The 27,378-nt window shown below is 37.5% G+C and overlaps 1 protein-coding gene across 1 annotated transcript in view; it reads right to left on the reverse strand.

Moving 5' to 3' along the window:
- TNNI3K (TNNI3 interacting kinase) overlaps window positions 1-27,378 on the reverse strand; it is a 301,789-nt gene that overhangs the window by 90,032 nt on the left and 184,379 nt on the right. Inside the window, exons 22-24 of the mRNA XM_067005786.1 lie at window positions 15,063-15,115; window positions 14,693-14,745; window positions 10,733-10,865 (exon numbers count right to left, since the gene is read on the reverse strand). Coding sequence (XP_066861887.1) covers window positions 10,733-10,865; window positions 14,693-14,745; window positions 15,063-15,115 — 239 coding nt within the window. The remainder of the gene's footprint in view (window positions 1-10,732; window positions 10,866-14,692; window positions 14,746-15,062; window positions 15,116-27,378) is intronic.

A 27,378-nucleotide genomic window follows, 5' to 3' on the forward strand; every position in this document is an offset into this window, starting at 1 on the left:
CTTGACTATTTTAAATTCTTTTTGGAATGAGGTACATAAATAAGCAAACCAATAAACTGTTGCTTAATGATCATTGATCTTCTAACTCTACTTTTTCAGCTTATGATCAGTTGGATATTGTTGAGCTGGTACAGCTATAAGCACATAAACCGGTGTAGTGAACACATTTAAACTAATTATACATATCCTAATGGGTGGGGAGGGACTATTCATAAAGTGAGTTAAACTCAGATGCAGGTGCCAAACGTCTCCTCTGAAACTCTTAGGCTGTGATATCAAGTATATAAAGTTACTTGTTTGCTTCTTGGCACTGTGTCTGAAAAATCAGTTTAAGATGAACGATATTTAATTTTTCATTATTCAAAGTAGATTCTGCAAGGTCTCGGCATCTCCTTCTCCCTTTTGCTTTACGCACTCTTGGCAGTGATACTACTCATAAGCACCTCTGTCAGAAAGTGGACAATGCAACGTGAAGGGTCATGGAATTGAAATTTGTCACCTTTGAGATTGCTTTGTCAGTCTTGCCTAAGTGGTCATGCTACATGAGCTGCTGGGAACTTTTCTGGTATTCCAGATTCAGGAATGAGACTATCACCAATTAATCAAATTTTTACCTTGATTGTTACATAAAATATGTGAAATGATTTATGTAAACGTTGGTTTCCACTTTCACGACTGAAACTTTGCTATTAAGAGAAAATAAGGATACAACTGAAAATATCAAAAACATAATATTGAGTGCCTATTATTTCTTCAGTACTACCCTAAGATAGTTATCAATAGTTTGGCAAATTTATAATCTAGATTCTAGAGTAGGACTGTCTAACAGAACTTTCTGCAATGATGGAAGTGTCCTTCTCTCTTGTTCAATATTGTCGCATATGGCTATTAAGCACTTAAAATGTGGCTAGTGTGATTGAGAAACTGAATTTTTAATTTTACTTAATTTCTATAAATATAAATAATCATATGTGTCTAGTGGCTTCGATATTGGACAGCACAATTCTAGAGCATAGCTCCCGTTATCCTGAATGAGACAAATTAAACACAAATTTGTAAGTCAACCTCAAGGGTCTGCATAACCATGGTGTTGGTTTGTGGATTCAAGTTCTTCGTTATCAAGAAAAGAAATGAAAGGAGATTGTGAGTGTTGTCTCTCAAAAGAGGCCAGTAACAGAACAAGCATTCAATACAACATGTGTTAACCTTCATTCATTTATTCAAAATGTATTGAACATTCTATGTGAGTGATAATAGGCAGAAAAAAATGAAGGGTTATGCTTTTCCAAAGAAAATGGAAAATGGATGAATAATAATAAAGCAATGAATTACTGTATATTTCACTGATTTAATGGTTCAATCATAAGTTGTGAAATATGATTCTTTTTCCCCTGCAATTCCTTTTTCCCTACCCTCTTTCTCTGCATTACATCTACTGTCATTTAGGTCTTACTTAGCTTAGATGAATTCTCTCTGGATGCCCTTCCTATGGACTTCCATAGCACTCTGTACTACAATAGTATGTATTATATTAAACTTAATTGCCTATTTACTTGCTTGTCTCTTCAAACAGATCACAAGCTCCTTGAGGTCAGGGATTGTATCTTTTCAGCATTGTGTCTCCTGTGCTTAGCACAATGACTAGCAATTAGTAGGCATTCAATAGATATGCAATGAATGAATCAATAAATGAGATAGTTCAAAATATGATTCCATTAAAAATAATATAGATCATGGTATACAGGATGCAGTACACATTTATCATACAAATGAATGAAGATGATGGATTAATGCCAATTAATATATTGCCCATTATTATGATTTTAGAACAGAACATAATGCATAGCTATCAAGAAACACTGTAGAATGAATATAATGTTTAGTTTAATGTGAAATTAAAACATACTTAGATAAATTATTGAGATCTGGTGGCATATTTAGTCCATAATATTATCTTTTGTTCAAAACATTTTGGGAGGGGGCTTCAATAAACTGAAGCAGTATAAATATTAAGAAATGCCCTTAACTAGCATATCTGAGGCCTAATTTTCAGTCTGTTTTTACTTTTAACTCTCTGGGAGATCCTAATTAAGCCAATTTGCCTCTGTGAGTACTAATTCCTCTAAATGTAAGATGAAGCAGTGAGGGCACACTGTAATGGTGACAAGTGTGGGCTTTGGGGACAAGAAGCCATGAATTTAAGTCTTGACTACACCTCTTACCAGCATATGATGTTGAGCATACATCTTATCCTTATAGAACCTGATCCATGGCTTATCGGTAGAATTAAGAGAGAGTCTTCATAGAGCATCTGTTGCATTATTGGCTCTCAATGAGTGTTAGCTGTTATGGTTGCTTTAATTTTTATCTACAGATCTAAGGCTCTTACTGATTCCTTTTAGTCTGAACCTAGAGAACTAGATATCAAAAATATTATTGCATATTTTCTATTCTGTTTAGATGAGAAATCTTAGTTCTTTGTGAGGTTTCTTTGAGCATGAATACCAAGTGAAACATTGCATTGAGTTATTGCAAATCACAAGGCTAAAAACCACCTCATCTGTCATCAGTCCCAGTTTATAACGCAATGTGGCCATTATGGAGAGGATGACTAATGCAGCTCTCCATGATGAACTTAATTAGCTTTATATTGCTTATGGATAAATTGGTACTAGATTCTGAATTCCTAAAGTAACTTATCACTTCCTCTCTTAGGTTTTATAAAAGTAAAAAAGAGAGCAATGAAGTACAATATTTTGTTTGTAAGTTCTGACTAAGATAAAATTGCCAGAATTTTTTTTCTAGTTTGTGTGTATGTGTGTTCTAAAAAATACAATTGATTCTACTTCATAGTTTTTAATGGGCACGGCTGTGGTGAGACAAAGCAAATTCATTCTACCATCCCAGCAAGAGCTAAGACACATTCTTTGTTAAACTGACACTTTTCAATGATGTATCACCAGAGCATACAGCATCTGAGAGAGACCATGAGATTGCAATCTTGAGATTGCACTAAGAATGGCTTAATTTTTTAAACCACATCCCATTCTCATTACAGACTGTCAGAAGAATAGATTAATTTGCACCATTGTCTGTTCTCATTGCAATCTTTGTCAGTGTAATGAAGTATTGGCATGTTAATATCACTATTTTCATAGAAATATCGTCATCCGTTGGACTGATTTGATCTTTCCAGTGATCTGTGTAGTGAGTGGCTGGCATTACTCTTCTCAGTGATAAACTGATAAAGATGTTAGCATAGCAAACACAGGATTTCAGAACTTTAGTTCACTCCTATTTTCCTATCACCTGTCAAAGCACAGTCCACATCATCAATGTGCTTATGCCCTTTGAGGGTATTATATTTAAGATGCTTTAGGATCCTAATCATATATGAGCAGAACATAATCATCTAATATTAAGCAGGTGTAGCAAATGCAAATGGCTATAAATATATGAGACCTGTGACATAACTGGGTCTCTAAATTACATTAATTAGTATTTTTTTAAAACCACATGTGACACGCAAAATGTCTGCAAGCCATATTTGGCTACTGGACTGCAGTTTGCAACTCTGAGGTAAAGCCTCAATATGAAGTTTCACCAGAATCTGGCTAGACTGAATCGGCAGATGTTCTTAATTTGCTGCCATGTCCCAGACTTAGAGTCTGGCATTAAGGAAACCCAGGACACTGAGTGAGTTGAGTCTCCTTGTGAACCAGATGGCACCACACATGAAAGCAAAAGGAAAATAATAGGCTCTCTTCTTTGGCTCCAAACTATAATCTGAATGTGATCCACAAAATTGGGTACCTGGTAATAAGGGAATGGGATTGGATAAAATATAGACTGATGGATTAATTCATTCCAGATTTCTTCTTTAGTTTTTCATGAGGTACCAAAGGAGACAGGCCCAGGAGAGAAATAAAATATGGGAAGCAGGTGTTGGTTTCTTTTTAAAAAATGTATCCAGGACAAGTCTTGTTTGCTAGGTCATACCAACTCCTTTTTCATCTTGCCTGGTTCTTGTCTCTCTGCTTGATTACATAGCTTGGCTCCTTGTCCTCCTCTCTTCCTGTATCCATCATCCTCCTGCTGGCTAAGCCAGAGGCCTGGAAGTCATTCTGGTCTCCTCCCTCTCTCTCGTGCTTCCACCTCAATATGTCCGCAAGTCCTGTTAACATCTCTCAAAACCAAACCTCTCCTTTCTCTTCACTACCTTAGTTAAGATTTTATACATTCTCTTCTTGATTACCTGGTTTCCTTGCCTCTGTTTCAAACTTCTCCAATCCAGCCTTTGCTTTGTAGCAAGAGGGAGCATTCTAAGATAATAGAGTTGTACTATTGCCCTGCTTAAAAATCTGCAGTGACTTCCATTTTTGACACAGAAGGCCCTTCACCATGTAGTTCTAGCTTTACATTTACAGCATGTATCTTGCTGCTGATTCCCTTGTATTCTCTGATTCAACCCTACTGAAAGATTTGTGAGTCTCTCATGCCTCTGCACCTTGCCCAGGCTGCTTTCTGCCAGGACACCTTCACCATCTCCCCACTATTTACCAGTTAAATAGTACTCATCTTTTAAAGATGCAGTTCAGGTATCATCTGCTTTAAGAATCCTTCCCTGATTTCCTTCCCCACCACCAGTCTAGGCAGGAGAGCCCTCGAAGGAGCATCTGTTGCACTCTGTGTTTCCCTCTAGCTGGGATTTACTCCACTAACTGTACTTTTCTCATGCCGTCTCTGCACTACAAGGGAATGCCCCTTTCCTCTTTGTTTTCCTCTTCCTCTCGCACAGCTCCTGGCCAGAACTGTGGATGGCTTAATATAATAATAATAGCTAATATTTATTGAGTGCTTACTGTTGCCAGACGTCATTACAAACCTTTGAGGCAGGTCCTACTAGTATCCCTGTTTAAAAAATAAAGACACTGAGGTACTGAAGTATAGCTTGGTTAAGCAGTTTGAGTAAGCTTGCAAGACTCATGCTCTTACTCTTATGCCAAGTCTCTTTAGCCTGAAAAATATTTTCTTAAAAATTGAGTTAATTGCCAATATTTAAAAATCTTTTGATTTCTGAACAAACACACAGAAATTAGTTGATATGGCAACAGTGAGCAAGCATCCCTATACTTCCTTCATGGCACTATTTGGCTGGAGCTGGGTAGCAGCTGTCCCCTTGAGTCAGAGCATGTGATTTCCTGTTCATCACATTATCCTGCACCAAGTGTTTTCTTGCTTCCCCTGATCCTGTAGGCATTTGATCTTGTGACCCTTGGGATAGTGAAAGCAATGGCTTTTTCATTTTTTTCTAAACCTGAGATTATAAGGTTAATTTGAATATATACTATGTAAAAGAGACCCTAACTTCAAGTTCTCCTGAAGGCATACTCATCACTTGCATAGGAGTCAATGCTAATATTTGCATTCTATTTATATATTTCACCCAGGAGATAGGATTCTGTTAAATCCAGGAGGATAAGCCATGTGTAATGTTGCTACTCCCATAATTGATAATCCTGTCCCACACTGTAGTCATGGATTTGTTGCTCATTGTAAATGGCTAATATGTAGCTTATATTGAATCTGATCCTTCACATAATTTATTGCTGAACATTTGCTAGAGTGCCTAACCACTGTGATGATATTAACAGCCTCAGTTCTTGATGCATGGTAACTGTCCAACTTTAAAAAATTCAGTGTCTATCATGAACAAACTCTTTTGCCAATAAAGTACTATAAATTCCAATATCTGAGATATTGGATTCAAGTTATTCTTAGGCAAGATATTTAACTGTTTTATTACATAATATTCTCCCTCCAAAAAGAGTATATATTCCTGAGGGCCCATGAGAGAGGGAATCTTTATCTTTTTGAACTACTCATTTTATAATTAGCAAAGGGTAACAAAGTAGAGAAAATTGCAAGGACACTGCACTTAACTGAATATTAAAGAATTAAGGAAGATATTTTTGGAAGAAGTAATATTTAAGCTAAGGACTAAAAGTAAATTGGAGTTAGTATGATGACAAGTGGGGAGGAGTGTGTCTGACAAACAACTAACGTGAGCAAAGACACGGAAGTGAGAGGAAATGTGTCATGTTGGGGAAATGAAATAGTTCCCTGTGGCTGAACATAGAGGACAGGCTGCAAGTGGCAGGCAGTAGACCTGGGGAAGAAAGAAGAAGCATAACTATGGGGGCTTTGTAGATTGTTTTATGAAATTTTTTTAATCTTAAGAACAAAGGAAATGCATTGAAGACTTTAAGTAAGGGGAGCCAGATAATCAAATTTGAGTGTTTAGAAAGCTAAATGTAGTTATAGTATGGCAATTGGTGAAAAAAAGATGGTGAACAAAACTAGAGACAAGGATACCATTTAAGATACTGTGCAGGATTCTACTTGTGAAATAAAGAAGTAGCAGTGGAGAGCAAGATAAGTGGATAGATTTGAAAGATATTTAGAAAGTGGGATTGAAAGTAAGAAAACAATTGAAAAGAAAAGGAAGGAAGGAAGGAAGGGAAGAAAGACAAAAAGGAGGAAAGAAGAAAGAAAAGAAGGAAAGAGAAAAATTAATGGTGATTTTGAAGTTTTTATATGGGCTCCCTGGAGAATGAGAACTCCACTCAAGCACAGAATCATAGGAAGCCTCGACCTTGTATTAGTTTGCCCTTATCTTTCATCTTACAGTTGCAGAGAGATTTCAATTTACAAAGTTCACAAAATCATCTCATTTGATCCTCACAGTAATCTCTGTGGAGTCATCATTAATTGCACTTACCAAAGAAATTGAGCTTGTGAAAGCGCCCAGAGGCTAGAGGAAATGCAACACATTCAAGGGAGCAAGGAAAGAAGGTTTGGAGTGGCTGGAGCATAGAAAGTGAAATGTTATGAGCAAGGTCATAGATACTGAATCATGTAGAGTGTTGCAGGATATATTAAGAATTTTGAGATTTAATCCTAAGAACAAGGGAAGCCATAGACGATTTTAAGCAATGGTCACATAATCAGGTTTATATTTTTAAAATATCATTTTAGTGGATGTGTAGAGATTGGAGAGGAAGAGAAGAATAAAGGGAGAATGATCAAAGAGCTATTGCAGTAGTTAAAGTGATAAAGATGGCAGTTTGAACTAGAGTGGTGGTGGATAAAACTTTAGATGTAGATACAGGTATATACCTCACCAATTGTGTTCAGTATTATACTAGAAGTCCTTGCCTGTGTGAGAAAACAAGAAAAAGATTTAAAATACACACATATTTGAAAGAAAGAAATAAAATTTTCTTTATTTATACATGACATAATTATCTATGTGCAAAATCCCAAAGAATGTACAAGAAAGCTACTTGAACTGATAAGTTAATTTAGCAAATTTGTAGGGTACTAGGTTGTTATTTAAAAGTTAATCATGTCTCTATACTAACAAAACACATTATACATTGAAATTTTAAAAAACATTTAAAATAGCATCAAGAAACACAAAATTTCATAGAAATAATTTTAAAAATATATGTTTAAGGTTTCTATGATGAAAACTACAAACACGCTGATGACAGAAATCAGACCTAAATGAAGGGAAAGACATACTCTGTTTATCAGTTGGAAGATTCAATATGCATAAGTTATAAATTCATCCCAAATTGCTCTACAAATTCACTGCACTTCAATCAAAATTCCAACAGGCTTTTTTTTTTTTTTTTGTAGAAATAGATAAGCTGGTTCTAAAATTTATACGGAAAAGCAAAAACCCTATAATAGCAAAAGTAATTTTAACAAAGAAGAGCAAAGTTGGAGTATTCATAATAAATGATTCTGAGATTTACTATAACTTATCAATATATTGTAGTATTGGTGTAAGGGTAGACTTATATCAATGTAACAGAATAGAGTCCACACATATGTGGTCAATTAATTTTTGACAATAACACCAAAATAACTTACTGGATAAAGGAAAGTTTTTTAAACAAATCATGCTGAAAAATTTGGATCCATATTGAAAAACAAACAAATAAATTAACAAAAGGATAACAAACTCAAATTTTACCTTATACTGTTTAAAAAAATAACTCTAATAGATCTTATAAATATAAAATCTAAACCTACAAGATTCCTGTGAGAAAACACAGGAGAAAAACTTTGTGATCTTTGGTGTGGCAAGAATAATTTAGACAGAATGCACAAAATATTTAAATGTTTGATAAGGTAAACTTCATTGAAATTAAAAACTTTTGCTCTTTGAAAGACATTGGTAAGAATATGAAAAGGTAAACCACAGACTAGAGAAAAATACTTGCAAAACACATAGCAGATGAAAGATTTTACCTAGCATCTAAGAACTCATTAATATATAAGATAATTTGAACAAATACTTCACCAAAGAAAGAGATATGAGCAGCAGATAAATACACAAAAAGATTATCAACATTATTAGTTATTAGAGAAATATAAAATAATACCACAATTATTTACCATTATATACCTACTCAAATGGTTAATATTTTATTTTAAATAGACAATAAAAAAGTGCTGGCAAGGATGTGGATCAACTGAAATCCTCATACACTGCTGGTGGGAAGTCATAGTGGTACAAATGCCTTGGAAAAAATCTTACCGTAAGATCTAGTAATTACATCTTATATATTTATCCAAGAATAATGAAAACATCCACACAAAAACCTGAATGGTTTTGGCAATTATATTCATAATTGCCCCAAAGTGAGAATAACTCAAATGATCATCAACTTGTGAGTAGATGAATAAATTGAGGTACATCAATATAATGGAATATTACACAGGAATGAAAAAGAATAAAGTACCAATAAATGTACTAACATGACTCCATTTATATGACATTCTGGAAAAGGCAAACCTGTAGGGACATAAATCAGATCAGTGGTTGCTAGGGGCTGGAGGTGGGAAAAGTGAATTGATTCCAAAGATTCATGGGGGAGCTTTTTAGAGTGATGGAAATGTTCTATATTATGATTGTAGCTGTGATTATACAACTGTATACATTAGTTAAAACTCTCTGAAATGTTAGTCTAAAATGGTAAATTTTGCTACATAAGTGATACTACAACTTATACTATATAAGTTAAACCTGATTTTTAAAAATGACAATTGCAATAGTTTAAATGATGAAGATGGTGGCTTGAGCTAGGATGGTGGTAGATGACGGTAAGTAGTAGATAAATCCAAGATGTCCTTAGGATGTAAAATCCATAGGAAGAGGTGAATGGGTTGACACAGGAGGTGAGAGGAAGGGAGACATATCTCTCTCTTGTGAAAATACTACAATGTGTCTAGAATTACAGTGGATTTTTAACATATACTCATAAGTCTTACCAGAAAGCAAATTCTAAGAGATAAAGAGATAGCAGCAGATCAGAGCAAGACATTACAAATAGCAATTTTGGTCCAGTTCAAAATAGTCTTCTCATCCACCCTATAATAAGGACCATATCTCATCATTTAAAACCATGAAAGCATATAGAGAAAGGTTAGGACGATTAAATAAAGAGCATATAATTTGTGAAAAGTACTTTGTTAGACACTATGTAGATTTTAATTAAAGACCATATGGTTATTAGGGGAAAAATGCCTTGAATAGACAGTATGAGTTATGGTTTTTGCTCTGCACATGAGTATTAATAAATATTGTGATCCTGGTTAAGACTTTGAACTTGTGAGCATCCACATTTGTAAGATATGTCTTTCCCGAACATCCCTTTTGACTTGATCCATCTGATATATTGTGATAGGGTGGCCACTTAAGAAGCCTACAATATAATTCATTTAAAATTTATTTATGATTTAATTTGAAAACAACTTTTCAAGCATGGTAAGTTCTGGGGATGCAAAGTCAAGGAGTTTTTAGACTCACAGTGGATACAAGTAAGTAAACAGTGTGACAGTGCTGTTGTATCTACAAGAGCAACCCAAATAAAATGGAGAGAGATGCAAAAAAATTTACCTCAAATATTTGTACATTTTTTCCTATGATTAGATTCCCTATCTCTACCTTCTACATGTACACAGAGTATCATGTATATTATCAACAACAAAATTATAGGCTCACTCACAAAGTCCCATTTTTAGAATGCATCTATATATGTAATACAAAATTAGAAAAAACCAATTCTGTTTTGTATAATGTGAGACAAGCAGAAAGCTGTCCTGATAGGTTATTTTTATGTGTTGCTACTTTCAGCTCACTCTTATATGCACATCAGAAAGGCACTTCTAAATCTAATCTCAAAAAGTAAATATTGCATTGTTCACATTATTTGTACCCACATTCCACATGGCCATTATAATTTGTTTGTTTTATTAACAACAGATACATCAAAGCCCTAAACTTTAATAATAAAATATACCTACACTTCTGTGTGCCTGTGTCTAAAACCACATAGTTATAGGCCATTAAGTTTTCTGGATTGGGCCACACCTTTAAACAATTTGATACCGTTTCCTTACTTCTCACCTTGCCAATCCACCAAGAATAGTCATTTTGTGGGAAAAAAAAATGTTTCTTGAATTTGTGAAAATGCACAGAACTCTGGAAATCAGAGAAACTTCTTTTTTTTTTTATCAGCCGCACCCCGCATCTTGAGGGGTCTTAGTTCCCCAACTAGGGATTGAACCCACGCCCTTGGCAGTGAAAGCACAAACTCCTAACCACTGGACCGCCAGAGAATTCCCTCAGAGAAACTTTAACTGAGGCATGGCTTACCTGGCTTGAGATGAGCGAATGGAATTTCGCCGGTGAGAAGTTCCCACAGACACAGAGCATAGCTGAAGACGTCAGCTTTGATGGTGTAGCGTGTACACTGTGTGAACACCTCAGGAGCCATCCAGCGGAGGTTCTGTGGGTCAAGAAACATCCACAAGTCATTTACCAAGTGCTTAGTTCTTCTACTGTAGAATAGTGTTCTTCTTAGGGAGGATTTGTTAAGTGTTCTCTAGAAGTTCTCAAAAATATAAACTTAAAATAACATCGATACTGCCCTCAGTGTGTGCAATAAACTGGCCCATTCATATAAAAACAGTGTGTTTACTGCTGCTGTTTAGTTTTTCAAAGGGCATTTTCTTTTACCATTGGAAGATCATGAAATCCATAATTCTTCCCCCCAAATTGCAACAATATTAATTACCAAGTAACACTGCCTCTTATGAAATGATGATCACAGCAGCAGCATATTTTTGTGTATCTCTGAGCATCTTTCCCCTGGAAGCCTTACAAGCTTCTGAATAGCCACCCATGGGTTCATCCAAGACCTCTATGCCTCCCTGGGGGTGAGTCACGCACTGTGGAAAGAAGCTTCCCTCCTTTAGAGGTTCAGGTTGTAGTTTAGGAAGTCACTAAATTAGACCCATAAATAGTGCCCTGATGACTGAGGAGAGAAATGACCTGAGGGGAGTGCTCAGAATATTCGTGTGAAGCAGATTTCTCACTGGCAGGATCAGGTCTGTCACATCTCCTTTGTTTGCCCAGCGGTGTTATTTCTGAATGCTGTTTGTGCAATATTCCAGAAAGCAAGACCATAAAACGTTACAAGTTTCCCTGTACAAAGGTCTACCCTCATGTTTTTACGGCATCATTTATACCCTTTTTACTTGCAGTAATGTATTTTTCATTGTTAAATATAAGTTTCCGTTCTGGGATACAAATGCATAAATTTGGTTTATTTGTGGTTTAGGAAAAAGAGCACTAGATTTTGAGTTAGGAGATGCAAATTCTAGTTCTGGCTCTACTGCAGACTATTTGGGCAGTTCTGGGAAATTCTCCTATGCTTCCTGGACCTCAGATTCCTCAAGGGCAAGACTGAGGAGGCAGGCCCTTCCAGCTCTAAAACCCCATGGCTTCATAGCCGTATCAATGGATTTTGCCAAATACCTGCTTTCTTTGTATGTCCACTGAAAGAAACCGGTATTCTTTTATTACTCCTAGTGAAATTCTGTGTGTAGTGCTGCCTGCTGATAATTCTTTTGAAGTGTCTACATTAGTTTGAAGTCATGCATAATTGCAGCTTTCCAGGAATATCTTTATTTCGATTATGGTGCCTATATGCAATTCTTCCACACGAGCATTCACATTCCAAATAGCCTCCATTTATATAGCATATTATGTGTTGTGTCACAACATTGCATAAGGGGGAGTAGGCATACAGTATGGCCATTTTTTCACAGGGGTGTAATAGAGTAATTATAAACTTACATAAGGCCACATAACTAGTAAGAAAGAAAATAACCTTCAAAATAAATCTAGAGTAGTGCTGTGCTTAAAGACTCCACTGCTGGGATAAAAGAATATTACTTGCTATTGGTGAAATTCAATTCAATTCCGTTTGACAAAAGGTTATTTAGTCAGAGAGTCTCAACTGGCTGCATTTTAGAATCGCCTAGGGGAACTTTTAAAAGATACATGTACCCAAGATCAACCTCAGGCCAGCGAGATCAGAATTGCTGGGGGTTGGATTCAGGTAGGATGCTTTTACAAAGTTTCCAAAGTGATTTCAATGTGCAGCCATGGGTGAGATCCACTGAGTTAGCTATCTCTATGTCAAAGGTACTAGATGAGATCTGTGTGTCCTGCCAAAAAAGGACTCACTCTTCCCACCTCTCATATCTTACCATTCTCCTCCTTGCTTACTCCACTCCAGTCACTCTGGCCTTGAACACACAAAGGACTCTCCTGCCTCAGGGCCTCTGCTCTTACTGTCCCCGCTTCTACACTGCTCTTCTCCTCTCATGGATAACTCCACCATAGGTCTCTTATCAAACGTTATCTTTCTCTTTCTCTCATCTAAATGGCTCCCCCCATCATTCTCCATCCATACACTCTGCTTTGTTTTTTCTTCATAACACTTATCATTGTCTGATATATACTTTGTTAATTTGTTCAACGTTTATCTTCTTCTATTAGAATATTAGCTCCATAAACACAAGAACGTTGCTTTGTTCACTGCAATATCCCCAGTTCCCTAGAATGTCCGGCATCTAGTAGGTATTCCATAAATATTTGTTGAACGAATGAGTGAAATTTAATTGGGGAAACCAGCATGCTTAATCCTACTTACAATACAACATGGTCCATGATGTCATTCCTGCCTTCCTCTCTAACTCATCTCTCATTTTGTCTTCCTCACACAGCGCATGCCAACAATGCCAAGCTATTTGAAGTCCTCCAGGAAGTCTGGTGTTTCTCATCCTCCCCTGTGCCTTTGCTCATGCTGTCGTTCACTCTGTCTGAATTTATTTATCCTTATTCATTCCACCTGAGCTCCTATGATGCTTTGTCACATCTCTGTCACTGAATGTCCCCACTGCTTTCAATCTTATCTGCTTATTACTATGTTCTTTCCGCTAGAAAATGAGTTACTTGAGATCAAGGACTGAGCTTTTATTTGCATTTTGTATTCTTGGCCCTTTGCAAGATGCCTGACACACTGTAGGTCCTTGATAAATGTTTGTTGAGTGAGTCAGAGTACTACCTAGCAGTGCAAACAAAGTGCTACAAAAGCACAGAGAGAAAAGTGTGTGGGGAGGAGGAGGGGGGAGGAAGTGTATGAGAGGGAATGTACTTAAAATGGATAACATTTCCTGGGCCATGCAAGATGAGAAGACTTCCTCCAGGTGGGGTACAGTGAAGGGCTTCTCCGGCAGAGAATATGATGCTGGCAGAGTCACAGGGCTGTGAAAGTGAATGAAATGTTTGGGGAATAGCCAGATGGCTTGTATGCCGGGGGCATAAGGGACTTGAGAGAATGTTAAGTGGGAGGGGAGGTCACAGAGGAGCCTTGGGGTCAGATTTGGTGGGGGGCGGGGGCGGGGGTATAACATTTTAAGCATCATTGATGGTTTATAGGAAGGAGTGAATTGTCAGAACACAACACTTGGCTGATGTTGCAAAGAAAGAACTGGAAGAGAGGACTGTAGTTAGAAGCCTAGAGTAATGGTCCAGAAAAGAGATGGAGAGGACCCAAACTGAGGCAGTGGTAAATGAGAGTTTGGGATGAACTTTAATAAAGAAAAGGAATAGAAACAAACAGAAAAAGTGATTGAGCAGTGTGGAAGCAGAAGCAGGAAAGGGAAGGAACAGAAAATTAGCCCGAGCTTGGGTAATTAAATAACACAGCCAGTCCAGAAAGAGAAGTGCACTTCTTTGTGCAGAAGGGATGGGAGAAGGCAGATGATGAACCTAACTGCAGACATTTTGAGTACTATTATGCTTGCTTCAGATGCTAGCATTTATATTTTTCTTAAACATTAATGCTTGACTATATCACCCATTGCCTTACAATGCTGAAATGGAAAACTAGGAATTGTTAGTAGATGCGGGTTAACTATGGATTTTATGGTTACCTATTAAATGTTAACTACCACTTAATAAGGGGATCTAAACATGAATGCCAATTATCCACGCCTGCCATGTACTTTTCAATTATATTTGAAACAAATTCTGTTATTTTTTCTGTAACATTTTCCAAATATATATCTAATCTATTTCTCTAACAGAGCCTTGAAATAGTTCTTTTGGGGGCTTCCTGAAAATAGAAACATAAAACATTATCCCCCCCTTGGGAGAATGACATTTCTTCCAGTTAAAGCTGCTTTCATCTCCCTTCCTCTCATGCTGAGTTTACACATTTTAATTGTTTCATAATTATAGGGAACAGGAGCAGCAACCAACCCCAGGTTGTTTTGTCATGTTGTCTTCATCCAGAGACTGCAGAAATCTTGATTCTGAGGGAAACAGAAAACAAATTCATGTCAAAGGAAATATTTCAAAACCAAGGTCAAAGATTACAGCTAACAGTTTGAAATCCCAAGAAACCTCTATCTTATTTAAATGTTCACTTCCTTTCTTTTAGCTGAGGATATGAAAGAGGAAAAACCGAAATAAATGATATACTTTTAAAATTCATTGAAATCTAAATGACTTAGAGAGGTATAGCTGTCAGTGTGAAATCCATTTTCAGATTCATCATATAATATCAGTACCAATGAGGAATGGAGAAAGAAATGAATGCCATTTGGGGCTTTATTCATGGAAATCTCACCTCCAAAATCTGCCACCACAGCATGCCCATCCTCATAGAGAAGAATATTGTGACTGTAAAAAAAAAAAAAAAAAAAAAAAAAAGTAGATATCGAGTATACTATTTCCTAATCTGAATGGCTTCTCAATGAAGAGGACGATAATCATCATTTGTTTACCCCAGAGGCTAAAGGACTCCCAAAAGGCTAACAGACATCTCAGATTAGTGACTCTGATTTTCTTAGTGTTGCTAATCTGAAAGGAATGTTTATAAAATGCGGTCATCTTATATCTGACTTTGAAAGTATACAAAGTATTCTACTTTAGATAAACCTTCTAAACGTGTCAAAAAGACCCATTAGCTGAAGATCAGGTTTTCAGCTCTTTGAAGTTCATTTGCTAACAAAATTTGGCTACAGGGAATAGTAAAATGTACCTGTGAGCATATCAGAGTCAGAGCAAGGGAATAAGCTTGCTAGAACCCTAGGCTTATAAGGACAGTTCAAGGCAGCACCTGACATGAATAGGAAAAGGACTCTTTATGGAAAGTGTCTTGGTCATTATGTTCTAGCTAGAATCCCAGGACAAAGAAGTGTTTTTAAGACCTGTGAAATGAGGCTGGCTAATCTACTTTTTAAGGTCTTGGAGAGGAAAACATATAAAGGTCTTCAAAGTCTCCTTTCCAAACCAGAATTCAAGCTAGATCAAGGCTGTCCTTTTCAAGAAGTAAATCAAGGCTGGGGCAGTCCAAAGAGAGGTCATTCCTCCCACATATTGGTGAGCCGAGTTGTGGGATATCTTATGGACAAATGTACTGTGACCCAAGATTGTCTTTGAGAGTTTCTTATTGAATGCCTTTCTTTACGCTTATTTCACATTTGGCTTCTAAATGAGTCATTTCAGCATTAGGAGATCTCCTACTGGGTTTCTTTTAGTGCATGTAGGCCATACTATATTAATTTATCTCCTCTATCCTTAATTGTTTTGCTTCCTGATCAAAAAAGGAAAATTTTATTATTTTCTAGTCCTGAATAAGTCCAGTATGATATTGAACCATTTATATAAGTGCTTCCAGGTGCTGAGTTGAGCTTTATAAGAAAGTTAATTTTGAACTTCTCTTGTATCATAAATGAATTTTACCTTTATGGTATACACTTAATCCTCTTTTCAACTACCAAAAATCTAGAATGTGTTCAAGATTTTTTTTTCTTGGAAGAGCTCAGTGTAGAAGTAATATATGATGTTGAAACAAAAACCCCAAGATGTTCTCTTTAGCTGTAAATTACCAATTAATACACGCTATGAGAATGACACTATCATGATAAAGAACTCTACAGCATCAGGAACTCTCTGGAAGTTCAAAGGCGGCAAGAAGAATGCATCAAAATGCTGTACCACTAGATTCCTTGAAGGATTTAGGTGAGTTCCTGTACCACAATCCCTTAGCTTATCAAAGGATAATGAGTGTTACATTTCATAGATATCATTAAAACACATGCTGAACATGAATTACCAATCAAATTAAATGATCATATGTATAGTATCCTATCCATTAATTTAATTTTGATTCAAATTAATTATCTAGAACAGTGGTTATCAAAACAATTAGCAGCATATTCTCAATATAGAAAACAGATTTGTAAATGGAGCTGCCTTAGTTAAACACAGGGAAAGGCTCACAGAACCCCTACTTAAGCTTCACCTTTTCCAAAAATAGCAGTCCTTGAGGCAATAGCTTAAAACTATGCATGTAGAGAAGCCCCCAAATAAGTTACATGTCTAGGGAATATTTTGTTTATTCATTTGTTTGTTTAAATTTCTCTAAAGTAAATATTTTATGTTAACAAGAATAAGGATGATAATACCAGCTAAGTGGAGTTGGGGTAGTGAAATGTTTAGCAAAATTTTACTCTTCTAGCAAAAGAAACAAGTGAATTTGGTCACTGGGCTGCCCAGTGCTTCCTGGTATGAGAGGCAGGATGTCTCAGGATGCAGGGATTACACATTGTTGTACCTCCATCATTTTTAGCACGTGCTTATTTTTGGCACACTGCTTATACTCCTTATCACATTGGAGTACTCAATAAACATTTTTTGAACAAATAAAAGAAACTTAAAATAGAAAGTCACAAGTTTGGAAGGGTAAAGATTACATTAGTTAATCAGCAAGTACTTATTGAATATCACTCATAATTCTATAAATATTTAAAATTCATAGACTCATATGATTGGAAGATAAATTAGAACTAACCTAGTTTAACCCTCTTAGCTCCGGAGGAGGAGTAAAAAGCTCAGAGAATTTAAATGTATCAACAGACATTATATAAGTAGCTAGTGGCAGAGAAGATATAGAATCCACTTCATCTAGGCCAGCATCTCAGATTTTAAAGTGCCTGGCAAATAGTAGGTGATCAGTGAATTTTATGAATTATTCTTGAATCATATTATGGACCCTTCCCCAAAGCATGCTATTTACTTTCTTCACATTATCAAGACACACTGTTGTTGGGAATGTAAATTGGTACAGCCACTATGGAGAACAGCATGGAGGTTCCTTAAAAAATAAATCACAGCAAGATCCTTTTTCACCCACCTCCTAGAGAAATGAAAATAAAAACAAAAATAAAAAAATGAGACTTAATGAAACTTAAAAGATTTTGCACAGCAAAGGAAACCATAAACAAGATGAAAAAACAACCCTCAGAATGGGACAAAATATTTGCAAATGAAGCAACTGACAAAGGATTAATCTCCAAAATTTACAAGCAGCTCATGCAGCTCAATATCAAAAAAACAAACAACCCAATCCAAAAATGGGCAGAAGACCTAAATAGACATTTCTCCAAAGAAGATATACAGATTGCCAACAAACACATGAAAGAATGCTCAACATCATTAATCATTAGAGAAATGCAAATCAAAGCTACAATGAGACATCATCTCAAACCTGTCAGAATGGCCATCATCAAAAAACCTACAAACAATAAATGCTGGAGAGGGTGTGGAGGAAAGGGAACCCTCTTGCACTGTTGGTGGGAATGTAAATTGATGCAGTCACTATGGAGAACAGTATAGATGTTCCTTAAAAAACTAAACATAGAACTACCATACAACCCAGCAATCCCACTACTGGGCATATAACCTGAGAAAACCATAATTCAAAAAGAGTCATGTACCAAAATGTTCATTGCAGTTCTATTTACAATAGCCAGGACATGGAAGCAACCTAAGTGTCCATCAACAGATGAATGGATAAAGAAGATTTGGCATATATATACAATGGAATATTACTCAGCCATAAAAAGAAATGAAATTGAGTTATTTGTAGTGAGGTGGATGGACCTAGAGTCTGCCATACAGAGTGAAGTAAGTCAGAAAGAGAAAAACAAATACTGTATGCTAACACATATATATGGAATCTAAAAAAAAATGGTCATGAAGAACCTAGGGACAAGATGGAAATAAAGATGCAGACCTACTAGAGAATGGACTTGAGGACACGGGGAGGGGGAAGGGTAAGCTGGGACAAAGTGAGAGAGTGTCATGGACATATATACACTACCAAATGTACAATAGATAGCTAGTGGGAAGCAGCTGCATAGTACAGGGAGATCAGCTCAGTGCTTTGTGAACACCTAGAGGTGTGGGACAGGGAGGGTGGGAGAGAGACACAAGAGGGAGGTGATATGGGGATATATGTATATGTATAACTGATTCACTTTGTTATAAAGCAAAAACTAACACACCATTTTAAACCAATTATACTCCAATAAAGATGTTTAAAAAAAATCCTAAAAACTAAAAATAGAGCTACCATATGATCCAGCAATCCCACTCCTGGGCATATATCTGGAGGAAACCATAATTCGAAAAGAAACATGAATCCTAATGTTCATTGCAGCACTATTTACAATATCCAGGACATGGAAGCAACATAAATGTCCATCAACAGAGGAACGGGGGCTTCCCTGGTGGCGCTGTGGTTGGGAGTCCGCCTGCCGATGCAGGGGATGCGGCTTCGTGCCCCGGTCCGGGAGGATCCCACATGCCACGGAGCAGCTGGGCCCGTGAGCCACAGCCGCTGAGCCTGCACGTCCAGAGGCCTATGCTTCGCAACGGGAGAGGCCACAACAGTGAGAGACCCGCATACCGCAAACAAACAAACAGAGGAACGGACAAAGAAGAGTGCTACATATATACAATGGAATATTACTCAGCTATAAAAAGGAACGAAATAATGCCATTTGCAACACCATGGATGGAACAACAGATTGTCATACTGAGTGAAATAAGTCAGAAAAAGAAGGACAAATATATGGTATCACTTATATGTGGAATCTAAGAAAAAAGGTACAAATGAACTTATCTACAAAACAGAAATAGAGTTACAAATGTAGAAAAGAAACATATTTACCTGGGCATAAGAGGTGGGGAGGGACAAATTGGGAGATTGGGATTGACATATACACACTACTATATATAAAGAAGATAACTAATAAGGACCTACTGTATAGCACATGGAACTGTACTCAATACTGTGTAATGGCCTATATGGGAAAAGAATCTAAAGAAGAGTAGATATATGTATATGTATAACTGACTCACTTTGCTGTATGCCTGAAACTAACACAACATTGTAAATTAACTCTACACCAATAAAATTTTTTTGAAAAGTGTTAAGTTCGTAGGATATTCCCTACAGAGGTTTTTCCTATATCTTCGTTTTAAGTCAAAACCTTAGAAAACTAACTGAATTTTAGGACAACACAAACTCAATAGCAATGTTAATTACTCTTGCTAACTTGACTTTGCCTTAGAAATTTCAGCCTTTTAACACCACTTCTTTGATGACCTGAACTTTGAGAGAAGAAAAACAATAAAACATACAAAGAAGCATAACTCAAGGTCTTTTTTTTTTTTTTTTTTTTTTTTAGCTTTTCTTCTTTTCTTATTTCTCCAGTGGCTTTCAAATAACAATGGTTGCTTTTGCTTGGGTTTCCCAGCAAAGAGAGATCAAGATAAAAGCATATAAATATATGCCAACATTGGACTGATTTAGCAATCATAAAGCAATGTGATGATGGAGGCAGCAACTAAAGCAAATCATCCAGAAGCCAAGGAATGCCACAGCTTCTGGAAGCTGGAAGAAGCAAGAAACTGATTCACCTCTAGAGCCTGTAGAAAGCACTGTCTCTGATGATTCCTTGAGTTTAGCCCAGGAAAACTGATTTTGATCCTCTGACTTCCACAAATGTAAAAGAATAACTATATGTTGCTTTAAAAAAAGGACACTATGAGAGATGAAAAGTGAGGCACATTATAGAGTCCATCCTCAAAGACCTTACAATCAGCTCAAGAAAGCTTAGATGAGTGTGGGTAACATAAGAATTCAAAGAGAACAGTGAAGTTATGAAAGAAATTAGCTTTGAAGCGGGCCTCAAGGAACAGTCTACAAATATCGGCTGAGAGCAGATCATGCGCCAGGAAATTTCCTATACACTGGGATATAGTGGTGACCAAGACAGGCAAAGAGCTTATGAGTTTACAATGAAGTGAGGAGGAAATGAGGCTGAGACAAAGGGGGAAAGAAGTGTAGGTCAGGGAAAATCTTGGTAAAGGCCAAGAGTTGGGAATGTGTATAGTCTGTAAGAGGAATAAAAGAAGGATGTACTTACTAAATTGGAGACTACATGCTGGGGTGTCATGGGGGGAAACTGAGCGGAGGTGGTGTTGGATTACAAGGGAATTTGAAAGCCAGGGAGGGAATTCCAGGCTTGACACAAAAAGCTAGCAGGTTTTTATATATAGGGTGCAATGCTCTGAAAGCAAGGGGCTAGTGTTCAAAAATAATTTGAGGTACTGAAAGACAAAAGTAATAAGGTAAAGTGGAGGACAAAACAAAACAAAAAAAAATAGGATGAATCCATCAAAATATTTGAAAGAAGTGTTTAGATTTTGGGACAGCTTAGATATAGAGAAAAAAAGGGAACAAAAAACTTAGGATCATCTTCAACATTTCTAGTTTGGAATACTTAAGCAGAAAGCAATAGAATATCAAATAGAAATGGCTGTCTTACTAAAAATCCTGTGAATATTTTATGAAAAGTATAGTGGCTGACTTGGGAGGCTGAGGAACTTGACTAAAGTCATTGTTGTGCTTGGCAAGATTGGACTCACCAGAAAAATAGCTATTATTTTTACTAAAGTGAAATAACATTCAAAGTGAACTCTTTTGTCCTTAACAAACAATAGCAAATTAAACAAAACAAAGATGTTGTGACAATTTAGGAACATAAGGACAATGTGAGTTCATAGCAGCAAATGGGGCCAAATGTCAAAAAGGATGTTATGAAAATGTCATTGCAGAATGAGAGCACTTTGGGAAGTGCTGGAATAAAATGAAATGTTCTTTTCACCTCAAGATAGTCTTTTGGATCTGTCCATTTCTTCTTTAAATGCTCAGTAACAAAGAAAACTAATTTTTAGAACTACCTCTAAGATTCACCCATTAATTTTTTAGTTTAGTGCTAAGCCATACTTCCTATCTAGAGTGAAGCAAATGGAGAGGGACAAGTGAGGATGAAGTTGATGGAATCTGTGCTAATCAGTGACAGCACAAATGCCAACCTGATGGATGTCATATAAGAGTCAGAGAGGTAATCTGACAGGTTACCGGCATTGGAGTGGAGGGTTCCTAGGGAAAGGGCTGACCTTGGAGCTGGGATAATAGAAGTGGTGTGATAATGATTAATGATGAGCTCAAGGGTTTATTACTGAGATATGTTGTGAACTGCAAGTTTTGAGAAGGGTGAGAACAGTGAAAGTTGTGGGAGTCATGTGACAGTAACAGAAAGGGTGGTAGTAAAGAGAGAAGGGATTAAATATTGCGTGAGAGCCTCCTGTGGGCACACACCGGTGCTTTCAAGATTTTTACGTTCCTCCTGGAGCCACTTTGTGGTTGGTATTAGCATACTTCTTCTACAGATGGATAATGCAGGCTCAGAGCGGTTACATAAGATGGCCAGTATCATAGCTGGTAAGAGGTGAATCCAGCAGTCAAATTTCAATCTCCAAAGTCTGCCCTTTTTAGGAGAAGCTCACCCTTGCATCGTCTGGATGGGCCCTGATGAGCCAAAACTGCTAAGGCTGGATGTCTAGACAGAAATTCCAGAAATTTTGCTTGGGTGAAGAGTGGTCTACCAACTAGTGTCCAAAATACCTGTGTTCAGTGTATGACTGTAAGGTCATAAGACTGAAGTCAACAAGCTACGTGGAAAGTAATCTAGTACACCTCTGTACCACCAAGACACAGCAGGCAAAGACTAACCTTCCTCCCTCCCAGAGTATGATTAATGTGTCATACGCAGGAATGAAGCACAGTCACTGTGAACGGGTACTTGCAATCCGACCTGGGAAATCAGCCAGGCACATGCGGAGTGTCAATGGCTTGGAAGCTATTATCAGGATCAAAAGAGAGAAATAAAAGAAAGGTGATGGGAATTCTGAGATTTCCTCTCCCCCAGAAGACCATTTGGGAGGTTCATTTTTATTTCTTTGCTTTTGTGGAAGGTTCTGGGGAGTGGGAGTCTGTGGTTATATCTGATGTTTTACAGAGCACCTTCACGCACATGGTCACATTGGGTGGAAACAGTCGTGTCAGACCCTTTTAACTTGAACTTGATAAAGAAACCTGTCAGTAACTGCTGGCACTAGCACCTTAGCCCCAATCCTACCACCTGGGAAAGGAATCCAGGGGAGGTAAGGGGCAGGAGATGAGATAGAGTACCCCGAGAGGAAGGAGGAGAACAGCTACTGTAATACACCAATCTGTACACACAACAGCGCCCACGCCCACTGGCACACACTGCTTGCCTTCTAAACTCTCCAGACACGTGGTTAAGGGTGAAGTGTCACTGAGGAACGCTCTCCAGATAGCAGTGAGTTTGGTAAAACCATTAAAGGAAGTTAAGTAGATAAAGGTCAACAGGTCCTTAATTCTTACAGCAATTTTTTTTGCATTTCTGGATTTAACACTTGGACTTAATCTAAGTGAGTATGATTTTAAAAGCCCATGTTATTTGGTAACTTGTGATTTTGTTGTTACAAGTGAGGCTTACGTTCAGAAGCAAGCTCTTTGGCTGACAAGTGTGCCGGGTCAACCTGGCAGAGTCAGCAGCTGAAACAGCTTTCTTGCTGCCCTGGGTCATCCTGTGTTGTAGGAGAAATGATAAGCTGCAATCATGGTCACCCCTGTGAGCACTGCTCAGCTTTACTCTTCCTGCTGTGAAGGTCTAGTTTGGGGCTAGAAACTGCAGTGTCTGCCTTCAAAGAGAATGCAGTCTGATTGGAAATGCAATGCAAACTAAAAGGGAGAGACATTATCATCACAAGCTAGAATTTAAAGCGGTTTTCACTATGAAAGACCTAGAGAAGAATCCAGAGAATGTAAGAATTAATTCTGAAAAAGATCATTAACCAAGAAGAAGAGTCTTAAGAATAGGACGGATAACAGGTAGTATGTAGGACAAGGACCCATATTCAGGATACCTGGTTTTTGCTGTTTCTAGTCCTGTGATTAAATCATAATACTTGAACTTTTCAAGTCTTCCTTTCCTATCTTTAAAAATTGTGAGGGGAATGCAGGATATTAAAAGAGATAACACATGGAATTTTGTAAACTGTGAACTGCTAAATAGGTTTTTTTAAAAACTAAATTTATTTATTTATATTATTTTTGGCTGCGATGGGTCCTCGTTGCTGCACACGGGCTTTCTCTAGCGGGGGCTACTCTTGGTTGCAGTGTGCAGGCTTCACATTGCGGTGGCTTCTCTTGCTGCGGAGCACGGGTTCTAGGAGCGTGGGCTTCAGTAGTTGTGGCGTGTGGGCTCTAGAGCACAGGCTCAGTAGCTGTGGCGCACGGGTTTAGTTGCTCCGCAACATGTGGGATCTTCCCGGACCATGGCTTGAACCCGTGTCCCTGCACTGGCAGGCGGATTCTTAACCACTGTGCCACCACGGAAATCCCAGTGTTGGTTGTTGTTAATAAATATAGGACCTGCTTACGGAGTGTTTTTATGACTTAAAGGCAAATGTGCTTTGTAAACCACACAGCCGTGTACATGTTGGGTATTAAGTGATGAGTCTTGAAAGTGAAGTGACTTCCTGAATCAAAACCCACAGACTTAGAGAACGAACTTATGGTTACCAGGGGGGAAGAGTCTGGGGAGGGATTGTTAGGGAGCTTGGGATTGACATGTACACAATGCTATATTTAAAACAGATAACTGACAAGGACCTACTGTATAGCATAGGGAACTCTGCTCAATATTCTGTAACAGTCTAATTGGGAAAAGAATTTGAAAAAGAATAGATACATGTATATGTATAACTGAATCACTTTGTTGTACACCTGAAACTAACACAACATTGTTAATCAACTGTCCTCCAATATAAAATAAAAAGTTAAAAAAAAAAAGAAACTGACTTTACCATGGAATATTTCAACTCACTTTTAGCCCTAGAGTCTCTTCTTCCATTCCCATTGTCTAAATGTACAATACTACTGCTGCTTGATTGAATGGCTGCATTTCACCTAAAAGAATCTTTGGTTCCCTGACTGCATTGATACTGCAGTATCTGGACTTGGCTCCAGCTTTGTCTTTCATCATGAAGCAAATGATTTGGGTCAATTGTTTATGTAACAGAACTGAGTATTTATTTTTTTGAAGTGTCTGTCCCTTACAGATCACTCCACAGTAAAGTTCTTTTAACCTCAACAATGCATGCACTTAGCAGAATACAGAATGTAACTGAGGGAAAGATTTATTTCATTCAAATAAGCGATGTGAATACAACCCATGCTCTGACCTTCACTTCTTTCTTCCACAGTAATAACAGTTCACTTTCAGAAAAAGAGCAAGCTGTTTTCAATATGGTGTGTGTGTACATGTGTGTGTTTATATCTCTTAAGTGTTTTCTCCAGTTTTCTTTTAAACAAAAGTGAACGGAAGTTAAATTCTGCTGGTTCCTTGTGACAAAAGAAAATTTTCTCCAACCTCAGAACTGAATTAATTTAATGAAGTCATTATGTAAGCATCATGAGTCTTTTCATTTTAATTGCCCGTATTGAAAATTTACCTAAAGTGCTCAAATGATTCATAATCAGTTGGTTATGCACTATAGTCCAATACTAATTGTCACTATTAATCAGACTGGCCTGATTGTGGGACAATTTTCCAATTCTGACTTTCTTCCAGAACAAGACTGAAGTCCATGGTGGCCTTAGAAGGATCAAGGTGACTTGCAACTCTCACGCCACTGCCATTAAGAGTTTTTTTAAGCCACTTAAAAAAATCGCATAAATATTAATTCATTTTTTTCTGAATTACACAACCATGTAATTGCCTATGTCAGTGGCTACTAACGAACACTAGTTTGCGTAGCCAACCTCTCAGTGTCCTTATTTGAAGAGATGACAGCCCCCAAACTGTAAATCTAATAACAGAACAGCAATACTTCCCAGATTTCCTATAAGCCACTGTTTTCTGTTATATGCCTGATGGTGATTAACTCACATGATTAAAGACACAAGGCTATCGGTATGCCTGGAAGCATTCCAAGGGTTAAATCAGTGGAAGCAATTAGGCTTCATTTTCAATCTCATCACACTGTGAAAGTCATTAGTTTACAAACACATCTGCATGACAAGCAATCACTCAGACCTGATGCTGAGAAGCCCTGGATCTGCTTGCTGCCACATTTTGCTGGTGGGGTGGTAGTGCTACGTGAGACTCTCTTCCTGCCTAGGACCTCTCTCTGGGGAGCACTGCCTTCTTGACTTCCAGCATAGGCAACCACATTATTCTCTCCTCTCCAGTCATCTTTGAACCCTTGCCACAAACTCAATGTGGCTTCTTTAACTCTGAGTATGTGACCCCCATACTCTGAACTGCTTCCAATTTGTTTCAAGTATAATCTAAGGTGTTAACTAGACCCTTGAAATGCAGTGCAACTCACATCTACTTGTTTGGAGCTTTGCACCCTTTCCTAAAAAATATTTCCAAGTCATCTAGATTAGCCCCTTGTAGTCTACACATATTCTCATAGTCTCTCCTTTTTGGTATCTTTCTGCCTCTGACTTTTTTCTATCATCTCTGCTTCCTACTTCATTAGGTAACAACAACTAATCAAAAACTCATTATCTTCATGAGGGGTAACTGCTGGAGGTCTTGGGTTTGAGCCCCAGATAATGGAGATAGCATATTTGGGTTCAGAGAACTTATTGATATTTACTTATTATGTACGTTTATGTGGTAATGGGACCCTCAGCAACCACTTGAGAGTTCCACAATGTTGGCTGCATGTAGAAACCTGGTAACAATTGTATAGTAACATCAGAAATCACAGACTCTGCTTCATAGCTAAATAAAGCCTCTACGTATATTCTTGATGCCTCCTTTGTACCTCGGGGCTCAACATAAACTATTCCAGGATGCCTACCACGACAAGGAAATTTTGTTGTTGTTCTTCTGCAAGAAGTGTGAAGCCTCTGAAACTCATTTGTAAGATTTTATTTCATCAGGGCACCTTCCTTGCCAAAGGCCAGAGAAGCCTAAGCCTGGATTTCTCTATTAATCTTTTGAAGGTAGTTCTTCACTAAAAATAAGAACTGTAATTTTATTTTTTCATGCTGCCAAAAAGTGACCCTAGTTTGGCTTCATACAGATTGCCTTGGTCCTTTGGAAAAGGCATGCAGGAGAAGAAACATGTTGACAGAACGATAGCTCCCCCAAGCTCATTTAGGAATAACAATATGCTAATCTTGAATATAATCTAGGTAAGAGAAAAGGAATTTACCAAAGTCCCATATCATGAACTTCCAAACACTGAAAGCCTAATTTCAGTGAACTCTCAGAAACCATGGAAACAGAAAACTCCAATAAATGCAAAGGATTGCAAAACCTTGACTTTTCTTAAAACAAACTCCAGTCTGTCAGTAGAAGTATATTTGAAGGCTTACTTCTAAAGCTACTGGATTTGTCCCATTGCCAGTGGGATTGAAGAGGTGGATTATAAGATTTGTACTGTGGTTAAACCCATTTATTGAGGGTAATGTGAAAAAACTCCATACTCTTCTTCATTTACTATTTGCTCAGCACCATGAAACGCGAGTGGAGCAGCGATAATGCCTAAATAAATCTAACCACACACACACACACACGCGCGCGCGCACGCAGACACACACATACACACACTATTGATTGTGACGTTTCTGCAAAATAGTGCCCTAGAATCAACAGTCAAGTATAATTTCCATTTCTACTCTAAAGTTATTGCTT

The sequence above is a fragment of the Kogia breviceps genome, chromosome 1, assembly GCF_026419965.1.
Source record: "Kogia breviceps isolate mKogBre1 chromosome 1, mKogBre1 haplotype 1, whole genome shotgun sequence".
NCBI classification, from domain to species: Eukaryota; Metazoa; Chordata; class Mammalia; order Artiodactyla; family Physeteridae; genus Kogia; species Kogia breviceps.